Raw genomic sequence first — 15,885 nt, 5'->3', positions numbered from 1 at the left:
GATTTGTCGTTGTGTTTTCTGACTTGTTATTTTGTTTTCGAATTTGTCATTGTGTTTTCTGACTTGTTATAATGTTTTCTGAATTGTTGTTGTGCTTTCTGAATTGTTATTTTGTTTTTTAGACTTGCATTTGCGTTTGTAATTTGTTATTTTGTTTTCAGAATTTTGATTTGTTTTGCACTTCTCGCCACCGTACAAACCACCTAACCTATAGGATGCAGTCCTACTCATAAAATAGTCGTGTGCAGTGCTGAGATGATATATCTGTGTGCTCATATTTAATTTGCAGTTGTGGAGGCACACATCTTTCACACCCCACTTATGCATGCTGGCCAAAATGTTTTAAGTTACAGTAATAGTCCCAGGTTAGTCCCAGGAGATTTTTGTTATTAATTTTCATTTTAGTTAAATTTTTTTAAAATGTTTTTAAGTTTTTTATGCTTAATTCTTTGAACATATTTTTTTTCAAACAATTATTAATTTAATTTAATTTAATTTAATTTAATTTATTTATTTTTAATTTAATTTAATTTAATTTTATTTTATTTTACTATAATAACCCTGGTTAGTTTTGGTGTAGACCTTAGGGCTCTAGTTAGGGTTAGAGTACAGGTTAAGATTAAGTTTGCTGCTAAACTTATGCTAAGGAAACACTTAGGGGTGTGCAAGTAGTGAGACAAGGTATACACATACTTTTGTAAGGGCTGGGTTAGGTTAGTTTATGTTAGGTTAGGTTGTAGATTTTAATTTCCTTGAAATCTCTACCAGTTTACTTATTCTGAGAAGAGGGTGAGCATGATATATTTCAGTCTTCTTCTTCAGTATGGCAGGGTTTGCATGGTTAGGATTAGTTTAGGTAGTGTAGACTTTCACAGAATTGTGCAGAAGTGAAAAAATTAGATGCCTTTTCATTCATAACTTTTTATAAAATAATTAGAATTGCAAGAAAAAAAGTCAAAATTATGAGTTTATGTCAATTCTAAAAATGTTTGAAATGTGCAATTTTAATAAAGAAATAAGCATTACGGTCCACCCCTAAACCTAACTGTCAATGGGGCATAAGCAGGTCAAACTAAAATATACGAATGTGATTGTACAAATTCATACGAATTTGCCAATTCAGCTAAACATAACTAAGATAATGTTGCATCATCCCTAAATATGAATTGCATCCTCAATTAAAGCTTTTTAAAAAATGTTTTAGCCTAAAATTCCATTTTCAACAGAGATTAGTGCCACCTGTTGGTACTAATAATCACTAATACCTGCTATTTATAAATGCATTGCACTACAAATGCAAAAAAAAAAGAAAGAAAGAAAAAAGATCTTGTTTATTGGTAGGCCTAATGATTTTTAATCTATTCAATTTTAAATAGATTCCCTATTTCTCTCTTCTTTTTTTTGTCAACTTATGATGTACTATGTAATGTTGTTCTGACTTTTCAACAGAGAAAATTAAAATGAAATAAATAATAGTTTAACAAGCATGGAAATCCCTGATAGCTCAGTGCAGGCTGTGGAGGTTTGTCTGGGAGTTTATGATGACCACTTGGCCTTTGACACACCCTTGCATTTCACCGACTTTCCAAACTCTTTTTTTTTTCCTTCTCTCTTTTCACCCCACAATTAGTGTCTTTCTCTCCGTCTCGCTCTGTCACTTCTGCTTCCCAGTTTTCTCATAGTTAGTCTCATAACAGCATTATGTTCACTTTTTCAAAAGTTTGTAATGTTACAGTTCTCAGTCGCCACAATCTCCATTTCCCTTTCTCTTCCTCCCTCTTTCCTCTCTTTGTATGAGGGCACTCTTTCTTTTACCTTCTTTCTCTTTCTCCCTGTGTCACTTTAAAAGTGTAGTCCAAAGAAAACAGCTCCATGACAACGGCTGGGAGTGAAACCGGAGCTCAGCCATAAGACCAGAGAAACAGGAGGCGTATCTAGAGTCTCAAATAAACAGCGTTTCCTAGCACTCAGGCATGCAGAGCTAAAACTTTAGCCATTCTTTTGCTATTTCTATTCACTATTGTTTGTTTGTTTATTTGTTTGTTGGTTTGTATTAACTCTGTGCTTGCATAGAGGCCATTTGCACATTTATATACAGTATAATTTTACTGTAAAATACTGGGTTTTGAAAGCAAGAAATTATGAATTGCCATACAATTTAAAGTTCAAATCTAAACATACTAAACAAGAAAATATATGCACATTTATAGTAAATTATTGTTAAAATTCTTATATATTTTTTGTAAGTAAAACTTATAATTGAATAAATTCAATTATAAATTCAATTATAGTAACAGCTGTAGTAACAGTTAAAGGATATTCCCAGAAGTCCTTGTGTGACACATCACATAAAATAATAATAATGATTATTTTTAATTTAAATAATTTTGTTATCACTTATATACAGTATGTTTTGTGTTACATTTTGTGTTCATTAGGTTACTTACATTAATAACAATAACAACTAGTGTTTAGGTCATGTTTACTGCATTATACTTTAAGGTACAATACCTTTTAAAAATTTGGGACTGGTAAGATTTTTTTAATGTTTTTGAAAGACGGCTCTTATATGCTCATTAAGGATACATTTATTTGATCAAAAATACAGTAAATATAGCAATACTGTGAAATATTATTACAATTTAAATCAATGTCTTTTAAAATTTTTAATTACATTTATTCTTGTGGCAAAACTGAATTTTCAGCAGTCATTGGTGTCACTTGATCTTTCAGAAATAATTTTAATATGCTAATTTGCTGCCCAAGAAACATTTCTTATTATTATCAATTTTGAAAACACTTGTGCTGCTTATTATTTTTGTGGAAACTGAAAATTCTCTTTTTTTTTTTGTTTGTAACAACATACATTTCATGCAAACATAAATGTCTTTACTGTGACTTTTGATCAAATTACTGTGTCTTTGCCAAATAAAATGATTAATTTTAATACATTTGATAAAAACAAACAAAAAAATAATAATTTTTACTGACCCCAAAACTTTGAACGGTAGAGTACAAAGCAGATTTTGGTTCAAATATATTGGTATATTTACATTATATCACTTAATGAAATGCATAGTTATAAGTTGTAGAATATGTGATGACATTTTTTTTTTTTTGGTAATTTACTGAAAATTCATCAAAAAATTTTGTATTCGAGTGTATTGACGCACAGAGATAGAATCAGAGAGCTTGTTTTGACATTGATTGAATGCCATGAGAGGCCGATTGGGGTGAAACCACTGACTCACTGTCTGACTGTCATCAGATGTACCTATCTGTCACACATCTGTAACAATGTGGCACACCCAGAGTACAAATGACGCTTTCATGGCAACTTCCAGTGCGCCGACACTATATTTTAAATGCACTAAAAATGTCATGCTTAGGTCAGAAATATGTTGTTGCAATACATTTTTGTACATACTGTTACAATGTTTCACACATACTTTATTGTCTACATTTGTTTAATTTTAGAGTTTACTGAGAGATCGCAAAATGAGGGAAAGGAAACAAGAGAGAGAGGGTCACATACCTGCACTCGGACAGCGAACAAACAGAGCACAGAGTGATCTCTCGTGTTGAATTGCATGCATGCATCAGTGCTCATGCAGGCAGAATGCATTATCCTAAACAAAGCTGTGCCACATAATACTGAAGTATGTTTGTGAGCTATCTGAAAATAAATCTGTTTGAGAGGGAAAGGGGTTTGTGGTTTATGCTTGAGGTGTGGATGCATCTGGGACGTTTGCTGTCAGCGTGTATCAATAGCAGCTGTACCGTCACTGTCAATAGTTATCACATCTCATCTCACACTTAGTTTAGTGACTGGTATCTCTTTCTCTCGCTCTCTCGGGTTCACTCTCTCTCTCTCTCTTATCTTTTTCTTTTATACTGGGATTGCACACCATTCAGAATTGAATAATGATTTGAGTTCCTAAATCTGAATTGAGGCAGCAAACTGGATGCAAAACTATAAATCTGAATGGAATTTAACAAAGTAGAATTAAAATGGGATGAAATGCATATAACTGCTTTAAGTCTAAATTTTAATAATACATCATTTATATTTTTAATAATACATTTATTTCTTTATTTATTCATTTATTCATTAATTCATTCATTTATTTGTTTGTTTGATTTAAATTTAATAAATTATCGTCCATTTTATTGATCATAGTGCAACACCAATTTGTTCTCAGAATGCTCTAATTTATTTTTGGCAATATTTAATTTTATCAAGTCATCTGAAAACAATGTGGTGGACTTTTTGTGGTGCTGTATGGCAAAATAAAATCTGTATTGAAGGATGTAGACTGAATGAAAGTTCAAGAATAGATAAAAAAGCTATAAATATGAATTGAATTTAGTGAAGTAGAATTAAAATGAAATTCATATAACTGCTTTAAGTGTACATTTTAATAATATCTCATTAATCCTATGTACAATTAATATTGTATTTATATTTATTTATAAATTACATTTCATTATATATATTTTTATTTATTGGGCATAGAAGGACAATTTGTTCCCAGAATTCTCTAATTTATTTTTGTCAATATTTAATTTTATTAAGTCATCTAAAAACAATGCGGTGGATAACTTTTTGTGGTGCTGTATGGCAAAATAAAATCTGTATTGAAGACTACATGAAGGTTCAAAAATAGAAACAAAACTATAAATATGAATTTAATTTAATGACATAGAAGGACCATAGAAGGGCAATTTGTTCCCAGAATTCTCTAATTTATTTTTGTCAATATTTAATTGTATTAAGTGATCTGAAAACAATGTGGTGTAATTTTTGCGGTGCTGTATGGCAAAATCAAATCTGTATTAAAGACTGGAGACTGTATTTAACTAGTTCAAGAATAGAAATATTAGAGAAATGTTAAAGTTAAAAAATATTCTGCAGTACAACAGATAATTCAGCAAATTTAATTACAGTATGTTACAAAAATACAAATCCTCTGATGGAAATTTCTTGTTTCATTCAGTATGCTGAGAAAAGCCCATTCAATTAAAATTACGACTCATACATTGATATCAAGCCAATTCTCAGATTCTGATTTTGCCCCACCTTGTTTCACACACTGATTTTCTCATGATTCAGCTATAATGACAGAGCTTCGTGTGATTTTCATCTGTCAGTCAGGTGTTGGGAGGTGTAGCAGGTGCTCACACCCAGACTCAAGAGAAGCTTCAGGGCTTCAACATCATCCAACAATCAATGTTCATCACCACAACAAGAAGATCAGGATTTTTATTTCTTATCAACTGGGAGTTTTCATGACACAGTCACCACACCAAAAATATTATTCACAATTACAATACACAAAGTAAAAAAAAAAAGAAAAAGAAAAAAAAAGTGAAACATAAAAATGAATATTACTTAATTTTAAATGGTAAAGTTGATGAAAAATTAAATATACAATAAAAAATAGTAATAAATAAAGTATTCAAATCTTAAAATAATGAATGAAAATATATATGCTGTTGAAAATTGTTCTGCTATATAGAGCGAAAATTACATTTAAGCTAAATAAAGGTACAAAAGCTGTCACCGGGGTGGTACCTTTTCAAAAAGTAACTTTTAGGTACTAATATGCACACTTTCAGTACTAATATGTACCTTTAAAGTACAAATATGGACCCTTTAGGTACAAAGGCGTACCTTTTGAAAAGGTACCACCCCAGTGACAGCTTTTGTGTCTTTTTTTCTGAGAGTGTACATATCTCCACTGAGAAGACCTTGTGCAGTTTTTGGCATGCGTGAAGCACAACTTTTAAGAAAAGGGTAAAATATGGTCAGGGGGTGGAGACTGGAAATGTGTACATGCTGTTCACCTGAGGCCTGGGTGCTCCTCGGGACATGTGTCACAATAAACATAGCTATTCAAGACAAGCTCCAGGGTGGGTGAACCAGTGTGGAAACCATCCACCTTTGCTGTTTAAGTCATTGCCATGGCTATAGAACATAAAGAGACTCTCTGAGGACATTCCCTTAATAATTTCTGCAATTTCTGTCGACTGGCTTGATGTGTTTCATATGGCCTTCATTGCTCTGATTACTGTGTTTTACTATGGACACTGCCTAGTTAGTAGACAGGCTTTACAAGTAATTAACATATATCAATTGCTAATTCGGTTAAATTTTAGACACGATTCCGCCTATTTAATGACAATGAGCTGTTCTTTTAAATGCCTTTGAAGACATTAAGACGATTAATGAATGTACTGTTTTTAATGATTCAGACCTAAATGTCCCTATAGGCCAATTATCAACTAACTAGTTCTAATACCGTTAAACTACTTACAAAAAACAACACTTTTTAGTGTCATTCATGAAGTGCACTTGCATAAATTAGTGACCTAACTATACAAGATGTCAACGGTTTTTATTTACTCTTTTCTGTTGATCATGGATGTCAGGGCACTTCTTCAACATCTATTTGTGCTGTAGTAAAATAAAGGTTGTAAATGTATAACAGTTCAGCGAGCTGTGCACAATAGTACAGACTCAACACTTACTGACGGGGCTCTGCCAAATTCCTTTCCACCCAACCCAACCCATCCTCCACCTCCCCTGCACACAAACACCATCATATTGCAACATGCTCATCTCCAGGCTGTTGTGCTCTAAACTTCCACATCAACACATTACAGAAGGGTCTCAAAACATGACAAATGAACTCCAGAAACAAGAAATTCAACTTTTCTGTGAAAAACAATACCTGCCTTTGTCCATTGTTTGCCACTGATCCCCTTTCTCTGTCTCTCTTATCAGTTTTTCTGCAAAAAAGGCTGACTAGTTTAGAAATTGATGCTGTCTGTTATGTGGCCAGAAAGGATATAAGCAAATAAAGTTGCATACTTCAAAAAATATGTTAAAATAACGGTGCTTTACATAAAAGGGTAGGAAATAAGGCCTAAAATGTTTAGAGTCAGTGAGAAATGATGATAACCAACTTCAGGAGGTCAAACTAAATATTATATGAGCTGTTTAGTTTTCAATACATTTTACATTAGATTTTCCAATTTTGAAATAAATAAATAAATAAATGCTAAGTTGTGTGATTTTTTTATCTTCTAGCAATGGGGCAAATTATACTGTATGATAACAATGTTGCACACATTTTGGATAATAATGTTGGTTTTCATTACAGTTAATTGACATTTAATTCAGCAGACTGTTGTATGATTTTAATTGGTGGAAAAAGTCAACAAGGCCATAGTCTTGAAGGTGTCATGGGCCAAAATCTTGAGGACCTTTTCATGAAAAGTAAATGTTATGATCAAATAATTTATCCTATTTATCTTATAGTTTGCACAACAAAAACATTAGATCTGAGGCTCTAATGTTAAAAAAAATAATACATTTTAACACATTTAAAGGGCTTAATAGTGTCGTAATTTGAACACTTTTCTTATGTTGCTCTCATAAATGTCCCACATTCACTTGCTCAGTCTGAGTCACTCCCTTATCAGTTTCAACAAGTGAAGAAGTGTTTTGGTTGAAGCACATCCTGTCCATTCCTGTTGTCTTCATTTTTGTTTAACTCCCAATCCCTTTCAATTCCTCGCAGCAAAACTGCATTCTGTGAGACTTTAGGTCAACAGGTCACATATTTTCACTTTTAAGGCCTATGCACCACAGTTATCAAGCGGTGAAATACAGAGCCACACGCTTGACCAGGTAGTAATTCAAAACGAATAACATGTGAGTGGTTTCAAGCTGGGACATTTTTTTTTTTTTTAATTGGGCTTAATTGGGCTTATTAAATGCAAAAGTTGTAAAAAGTTTCTTTTCTTTGCTAAATGTGTAAATGTGATGACTGTCTGTATAATCACCAGTACCTCCTGCACTCCACCCAAACAGATGCATTAATAATCATGTCTGAAAAGTCAGATGGTATTACGGGTAAATGTCTGTTCTGTTAAAGTACTATCCTGCCGAGGGCTTGAGATGTGTTAATACTGTGTAGTTGGCTGCATTGCTCCACTGATTAGTGAGCGCGTGTGATGGTTACTGGAGATTAATTGAAATTAAAGCTTGATTAATATCGTAATTAGGTCCCCCCCCCCCCCCCCCCTCTCTCTCTCTCTCTCTCTCTCTCTCTCTCTCACACACACAAAGTCAGAGGGAGTTTCAGGGGGCAGTTTGGGGTGGAGTCTAAGCCTTCCAGAGCTTCCCAAGCTAAGGAAGTCAGGGACAAAGCATAGTTTAACATGTTTAGTACTCAAGACTAAACATTCAGTCCCATTGATATAAAAAGTGAGAGGCTGAGGCTCTGCCACACCCATATTAAAGACTTCAATGGCATGAGAGCCGCACCGCGCCCAGAGGACTTTATCCGAGCACGTCTGTCAGATACACGCAGTGTAACGTTAGTGGAGTCCAGAGAAATCCAACACACACACACACACAGCAGGATGTATGAACGCGCGCTGTTCGCTCTCTGCCTGCTTACTTTGGTAAGTTAAAGTTACGGTTGTCAATTGTTTTTTGTTTTTTTGCTTTTTGTCATTTTATTTTAGGTCATTTTATATAAGTTTATCGTAGGCCTACCTGAATTCTTGCCGTATCCTTTCCTATTTACCTCGGTAACCATAGTTTCCGTCAAATTGCTAGTTAGTTGTTATAAAATGTGCAAAATGCGAGTTATGAGCCTGTATTGCAAAGAGCATTTTATTAATCGATATTAATTAAAAAAATATCTAAACACCCTTAAATCAACATGAGAAAACATGTTTTTTTAAGATTATAAGAGAGTAGCCTACTTGCTTTTAAATATGTTGGCATAGACGTCAATTAATTTTAGGCTAACTGAATATAGCCTACTAAACTACTATACTTTTATCACATTTTTACAGAACAACAAATAGGCCTGGTGAATTTAATGAATGAAATAGTAAATTCTTCTGCTTTTTAGAATATTTCTGTGATTTTAATTTCTTATTTTGTCACGACAGTGGTGGTAAATACCATGTGATCACATTTTATTATAGTCAATAACTAGTACTATAGTACTATGGTAATTTGGTGGAATCTGTTTACCATGGTTTATATTTAAGTAAGTTTTCCCCAATGATAATAATCAATTATAAATGGATTCCCCCTTACCTTTTTCCAAACAATTTGGAAATGATTTAGATTGGATATTGGTTAAATAAAATAAAATAAAATTAATTAGTTAATTGGTTGGATATTGTGTGTTGTAGCTTTGAAAGGGATTCAACTACTTGAACATTACTATGGTGATTTGGTGGAAACTATGTTTACCATGGTTTATTTTTAAATAACTTTCCCCCAGTCATTATAATAAATTATAGATAGATTTCCCCCTACCATTTTCCAAACTATTTGGAAATGATTTAGGGTTGGATATTGGTTAATTGTGTGTTGTGGATTTCAAAGGGATGAAACTACTTGAACGTTAACTGTTTAGAATAATGAAGTCCTCACTAATTAGTTAGCCTATCTGCATTTGAATAGCCTGATTGATTGTTTTGTTTTTGTTTTTTCCATCAAACAATTGTGTTGCTATGTTTGCTTAGTATCATCCAGGGCGAAACTAAGCTGCTGACCAAGTAAATCAGTTCTAAAAAAATGTTAATTGATTTGTTTTAAAGAAACCATAGTGCTATTGTAAATATCTTCATTCATTAATTTATTCATTCATTAATTGATCACTAATGTTGACTAAAAAGAAAAGTGCTATCACCTAGCTGACTGATGTTCACTGGGTGGGTCAGTTACACTCTTAAAAATAAAGGTGCTTCAAAAGGTTCTTCAAGCGATGCCATAGAAGAACCATTTTTAGTTCCACAAAGAACCATTCAGTCAAAGGTTCTTTAAAGAACCATCTCTTTCTTACCTTTTTGTAATCTGAAGAACCTTCTTTCGCCACAAAGAACCTTTTGTGAAACAGAAAGGTTCTTCAGATGTTAAAGGTTCTTTATGGAACCATTTAGACAAAAAGGTTCTTCTATGGCATCGTGAAGCACCTTTATTTTTAAGAGTGTATTTAGATTTTTTTAGTGATGGATTCATTAAAACCTGAATGTAAGTTTTAAACTGTGTGATTTCCTGATATTGTTCAGGTTCATACACTGTGGTATATTTGTATGTTTTATTGACTTATGTTTATTGACTCCATTGTTGGTGTCAGTAAAAGACGCATGAAGACAAAATGACAATAAACCTTTAAGCATTCAACTAAAGAACAATTTATTTTCATGTATTTTCAAGTCTTTAGCTCTACAGGTTCTACTGGGCAGATTAGCCTAGTTTGGAGATAAGATAGAGCTGATATGAATATATAACCGAAACCCATAACATTACACCATATATTGAGACAGAATACCATATAACAGTATGTAGAGTACTTGAAATCTGCTTTGTGTCTTGGCTTATGGTTAATGTTTCCTTGATAGGGATTTTGTTTAGCTATGTTCTTATTGTATTTTTATTAGCCACAGTTTCCCATGTCATTCTTGAGCTATGCAAGTCATTGTTTCGGTCCGTCGCTGTTTGTTTGCCGTGCACAAACAAAGGCACTGGTGTAATGCTTTCATGTAGCTGTTTAGGACTGAATGTAACAATCGAGATAATGTGAGGAGGTTTGCTGTGTAAAACAAGAAAATAAGGTGCTGATTAATAATGGTTTTGCGAGTCAAACACTCCTATACAGTATCCTATATTACGACAATAAGGAGTATATACTGTATTAAATGTTTTAAAAATGCATTGTAGTTCATACAATTAACATGAATCTGATTATCACACAATCCCAATCCTCACCTGATTCATTAGGATTAACATTTGAAGTCATATGTTGTTTCAAACTACATTACTCAGGTTTTGCTCAATCACAGTGGGGAATGCAATACTCCCTTGATTCTCCCTTTCACTCGCTTTCAATTCCTCCCTCAGGTGTTGTTTCAGAGCGCTGCGTCTTGTGAGTTGAGGCCTGTGCTTGCTCAAGTGCCTAAGAGGCTGCCCGCCGGTTATGTCATCTCCGAAAGCAAGGAAGAATGTAAGATTTGTGGTTTCACTAAGCCTTTTCATGTCATGAAATGAACTTTTATGCAGACTAAGCTTTTCCTTCATTTGATGTTGCTAATTAGGCTACATAACATGACGTTTACATAAAGATAATTAATGATAAAAGAATTTGTTCTTCCAAAAATGATAAATTCTGTCATCATTTACTCACCCTCATGTCGTTCCAAACCTGTGTTTTTCTAATTTATGTGTTATTACATTTTTTTTAATTATATTTTGGGGTAAAACATGACCCAGAGTATTCTTGACAGGCTTTATGATATTTTCCTGTATGTTTAAAGTGAACTCGTGGTCTAACGGAGAAATGCAGTAAATGATACTAAACCGAACCTGAATATACTGAAAGTGAAATTGTATTTTGTAGTGTATTCAATCATATTTGCATTCTATTTTTCAGGTACTGTAATAGGACAAGTGAATGCCACAGATAAAGATCAGCCAAAAACCCCCCACACCTTGATCAAGTTTACTCTGCACAACGCTACTGATATGTTCTCCATTGATCCTTTTACCGGAGTAATAACTGCTAAAACTAACACCTTAGACAGAGAGGTATTTTTCTGGTTTTGTGTTGTATCTACAATGCCTTTCTGTATCGTGTATACAGATGATAGAGTATGCCAATAATGCAAATGTTTTTTGTTTTTTTCTCTCAGGCTCAGGACAAAGTCTATGTTGAAATAGAGATCAGAGATATGGGCGGTGCTCCTAATGGGCTCTTCAGCAGAGGAACAGTTGTGATTACTCTCACAGACGTTAATGATAACCCTCCTACCTTTAAAGAGAAGTTGGTAGGGCCCTTTTATTGGCTATACAGCAATAAAACAAAACAAATAAACTACTAAACCACTCAGGAGATGAACAGAGTTGCATAGCTCTCATCTTGAGATATTAAGATACTTAACTAACATCGATAACTGAAAGGCTTTATGTTGTAAATTGTGGTATTTGAACTTTAAAAAAAAAAAAATATATATATATTTTTTTTGGAAACAGTACAAGGCCAGGGTTCAGGAGAACCAAGAAAATGTGCTAGTTACTAGGATACCAGTGGAAGATAAGGACTTGGTTAACACCCCCAACTGGAAGGCCCTGTTTGAGGTCACAAAAGGAAACGAGAGTGGGAACTTCAGGATGGAGACAGACCCCAAAACCAACGAGGGGCTTCTGTATGTGATAAAGGTGAATGGTTTTAAAGGCATTAAAATAATAGTCTGTACAGGAAGTTATTTTGTGGAAGCATCTGAAAATCACCTTTTTGGCAAGAAATAGACCCCAGATGTCTTTGATGAATCCGTTGAAATTTCGCTGAATTTGCCCTTTGCTAGTACGTTCTAGTAGCGATAGCTTCCACTGAGGGTCACAGTCATTATCTTGAGAGCTCTCTTCACTCTCTGACAGGGTTGTGTTGGTTTTATTTATAGAGGCATTGCAGGGTTAGCTCACTATTTTAGAGCTGTGTGTGAAAACGCTTGTCTGTTCGATATGCATGTGCGGTTCAACCACACCCTGTTATATGAAGTACATCCATCAGGCAGGCAAACACAGGTTCTTCTCTTCAAGGAGAATTCAAGGCAGAGCTTTTGACAGCTCTTCACGGTATAGGCGCTTTTGGGTGAAATAAGCAAGTTTTATGTAGATGCACTTGATTGTTTTCATTCCTCTTCTATAAAAGAATTTGTTCTTCCAAAAATGATAAATTCTGTCATCATTTACTCACCCTCATGTCGTTCCAAACCTGTGTGACTTTTTTTTTGCTTCTATGGAATGAAAAAGGACCTTCAAATAGTCACAAAAGCAGCATAAAAGTATCATAAAAGTCCAAATGAAAAAGAAAAGTCAACTGAATGGGAAGATTATCAGTGAATAATGATGGAAATGCATTGGTTACTTAAACAAAATAATCATATTGCTTCAAAATACTTTTTTATGATTTTATGATACTCTATTTTACCATCACTATTATGTTTATTAATATTTTAAATAAGCTTTTATTTTTATAGTCTGTTTTAATTTTAATTTTAAATGTGTAGTCATTTTTATATGCTTTTGGCATTTTTATTAGTTTTTGTTTGATTCCGTTTAGCTTTAATTTTAAAGTTTTAGTAATTTTAGTACTTTATTACTATATTATTTCAGCTATATTTCTAATGTTCTTTCTTTTTTGTATTTTTATTGCTTTATTATTTTATATGGATAGTAAGTTTTTTTCATACTGGTGATACTTTTATGGTGCTTTTGCATTCTTTTTGAAGCTTGAAAGCTTTAGTGATATGATACTGTGTGAAAAACAAGCAATAGATTCAAACTGCTTTTGTTTTTGGAAAGATACAAGGCTTAGCTGTGGAATAATTACCTGTCATTGTTGTATTTTGTCACAGTGAGTCTCAAAGGCTGTGCGGCCAAACCTGTGGCCTTTACTTCCAGTGACCCTGACTTCGCTGTGAATAGAGATGGAACCATTATCACAGTTCATGGTTTGGAGATTACAACAAAGCGGTTTTCTGTACTGGTGCAGGATGAGAATGGAATGGATTGGAGGGTGGACATAATCCTGTCCTGTAAAGATGAGGTAAAACTACAGCCTGTAATTCTTAGCTATAAACCATATGATCTGGATCAGCAGCATGACAAATGCTTCTCTATATGTTCTGGCTTCAGGCATCTCAGAAGTCTAGCAGTGTGGCTCGCAAGCGTACTAAGAGAAGATGGAGACCGTTGCCTTTCTCTTTAGTTGAGAATGACAAGCTTCCATTCCCAAAGGAACTGGAGATGGTGAGACCGAGTAACATAAGCTATATCTCTACTTTAGTCAATCCTTTACTTCCTTCCTGTTTCCTCGTCCATTCCATGATCTCAGTTTGACCTTTTGTTATATTTCCTGTTTTCTTATGCTCTCTGACACATTGCTGTGTTCATCTTTTCTCAGATTGCATCTGATTCTTCAGTAAATTACACAGTGTATTATGAAATCAGTGGACAGGGTGTTACTACAGATCCTGTGGGCCTATTTATTCTAAACAAGAACAACGGCATGCTGAGTGTGACTAGGGCTGTCGACCGTGAGCAGTACCCACAATTCAATGTGAGTCTGAATATTTCAGACCTTATACAGAAAACAGTGCATGAGTTTATGGTCTGGAATATGATTATAACATCAGTACAACTAAATGTGTCTGTTTCTCTTGTTGTAGTTTATCGCTCGTGTGTTTGACCTAAGTGGCAAGGAAACGGATGCATATCTGCCCATCACTGTGAATGTGGAGGATAAGAATGATAACACCCCTGAATTCATAGGAGGTCGATTCTTCACTGTAGAAGAACGGTGCAGGGCAGGTATGAAAGAGAAGGACGAAAGATGCATTTTCAAATATCAAGTTCAGGGCATATATCACACCAAAATCAAAGGACAGAAATAAGAAATTATATTTTAGAAATTATGGAAGGTGTCTTTAAGACCATTAAAATCATTTGGATTTTGATATTATTTTCATAACAATTCTCATCACTATAATAATAAAAAAGATAATTATTTTTATATTCTCAATAATGTAATGCGTAAAAAATATATTATGTTCGGTAGTACTTGTCCATCATGGTAGTATTTGTTTTACAACCTTTAATTTATTGAAAATATCGTTCGTTCGATATTCATACTGTGTAATTTCTTATATTTATATATATATTTGTCTGTTCGATATGCATGTGCGGTTCAACCACACCCTGTTATATGAAGTACATCCATCAGGCAGGCAAACACAGGTTCTTCTCTTCAAGGAGAATTCAAGGCAGAGCTTTTGACAGCTCTTCACGGTATAGGCGCTTTTGGGTGAAATAAGCAAGTTTTATGTAGATGCACTTGATTGTTTTCATTCCTCTTCTACTCTACTTTCAGGGATTGGATTTTGAAAAAACTCCACTGGTGAAGCTGGAAATAACTGCCCGTAATGAGGTTCCACTGGTTGGGCCTGACACTAAATGGCTCTCTGTGCCACTCGAGCTCAGTGTGGGAGATGAAGATGAAGGACCAGAGTTCAACCCTGGCATTCTATATCTCAAAGTCAAGGAGAATGTTGCCAATGGAACCGTCATTGGAACCTATAAAGCTCTGGATCCAGAAAATAAGAACAGTGATGGAATGAAGTATGTTCTTTTATGATGTTTGGTTTATTTGAGGTTAACTAAATAATTATCTTTAAAGCACCACCTTACACATTCAGGCGGTCTTTGGTCTTCTGTTCTGTTATGCTCTGACTAGCTGTTTTTGAAGACAAGCAAGAACATGTCTTATGTAAATACGTCCAAAGAATTTAATAAGAAAATCATTTTAATTATACAGGACTTTAAGAGTGATTAAAAAAAGCTTTCCTGTAACCTCTCTAGATTTTTTTTTTATTGCATCTAGTGTCTCTATATATGACATTAGAGTGTATTATGGTAATGTAATTGTACATGATAAACCTTTATACTGTATTTTAAATGCACTTTCTCACTTTTCTATTTTATTTATGTGTAAGGTACTATAAGATGACTGACCCAGGCAACTGGATCACTGTGGTGGAGAACACTGGAGAACTGAAAACAGCCAATACTATAGATCGAGAATCACCTTTGGTCCACAAGGATATGTACAACATAACCATCAGAGCTGTGGATGAGAGTGAGTCTGGACTTGATGTCACACACTTGACAACATAATTAGATTAAACTTGATCTCTTAACTTAATAATCTGTGGACATTCAGCACAACAACACTGAAACGTTGGTGTGTTTCTGAGTACACACTGTGTGTGTGTGTGTGTGTGTGTGTGTGTGTG

General features: G+C 34.0%; 1 protein-coding gene across 1 annotated transcript in view; it reads left to right on the top strand.

The window, feature by feature from the left end:
- Positions 1-8,155: 8,155 nt before the first annotated feature.
- LOC107687187 (desmocollin-3-like) overlaps positions 8,156-15,885 on the top strand; it is a 13,434-nt gene continuing 5,704 nt past the window's right edge. The window contains exons 1-8 of the mRNA XM_016484419.1: positions 8,156-8,475; positions 10,937-11,039; positions 13,450-13,640; positions 13,730-13,843; positions 13,998-14,153; positions 14,263-14,484; positions 14,964-15,211; positions 15,586-15,728. Coding sequence (XP_016339905.1) covers positions 8,323-8,475; positions 10,937-11,039; positions 13,450-13,640; positions 13,730-13,843; positions 13,998-14,153; positions 14,263-14,484; positions 14,964-15,211; positions 15,586-15,728 — 1,330 coding nt within the window. The 5' untranslated portion in view covers positions 8,156-8,322. The remainder of the gene's footprint in view (positions 8,476-10,936; positions 11,040-13,449; positions 13,641-13,729; positions 13,844-13,997; positions 14,154-14,262; positions 14,485-14,963; positions 15,212-15,585; positions 15,729-15,885) is intronic.

Source organism: Sinocyclocheilus anshuiensis, unplaced genomic scaffold (assembly GCF_001515605.1).
Source record: "Sinocyclocheilus anshuiensis isolate Anshui unplaced genomic scaffold, SAMN03320099.WGS_v1.1 scaffold1355, whole genome shotgun sequence".
Taxonomy (NCBI): domain Eukaryota; kingdom Metazoa; phylum Chordata; class Actinopteri; order Cypriniformes; family Cyprinidae; genus Sinocyclocheilus; species Sinocyclocheilus anshuiensis.
Note: the sequence above shows the minus strand (reverse complement) of the source record. Positions and strands in the feature narration are given on the sequence as shown.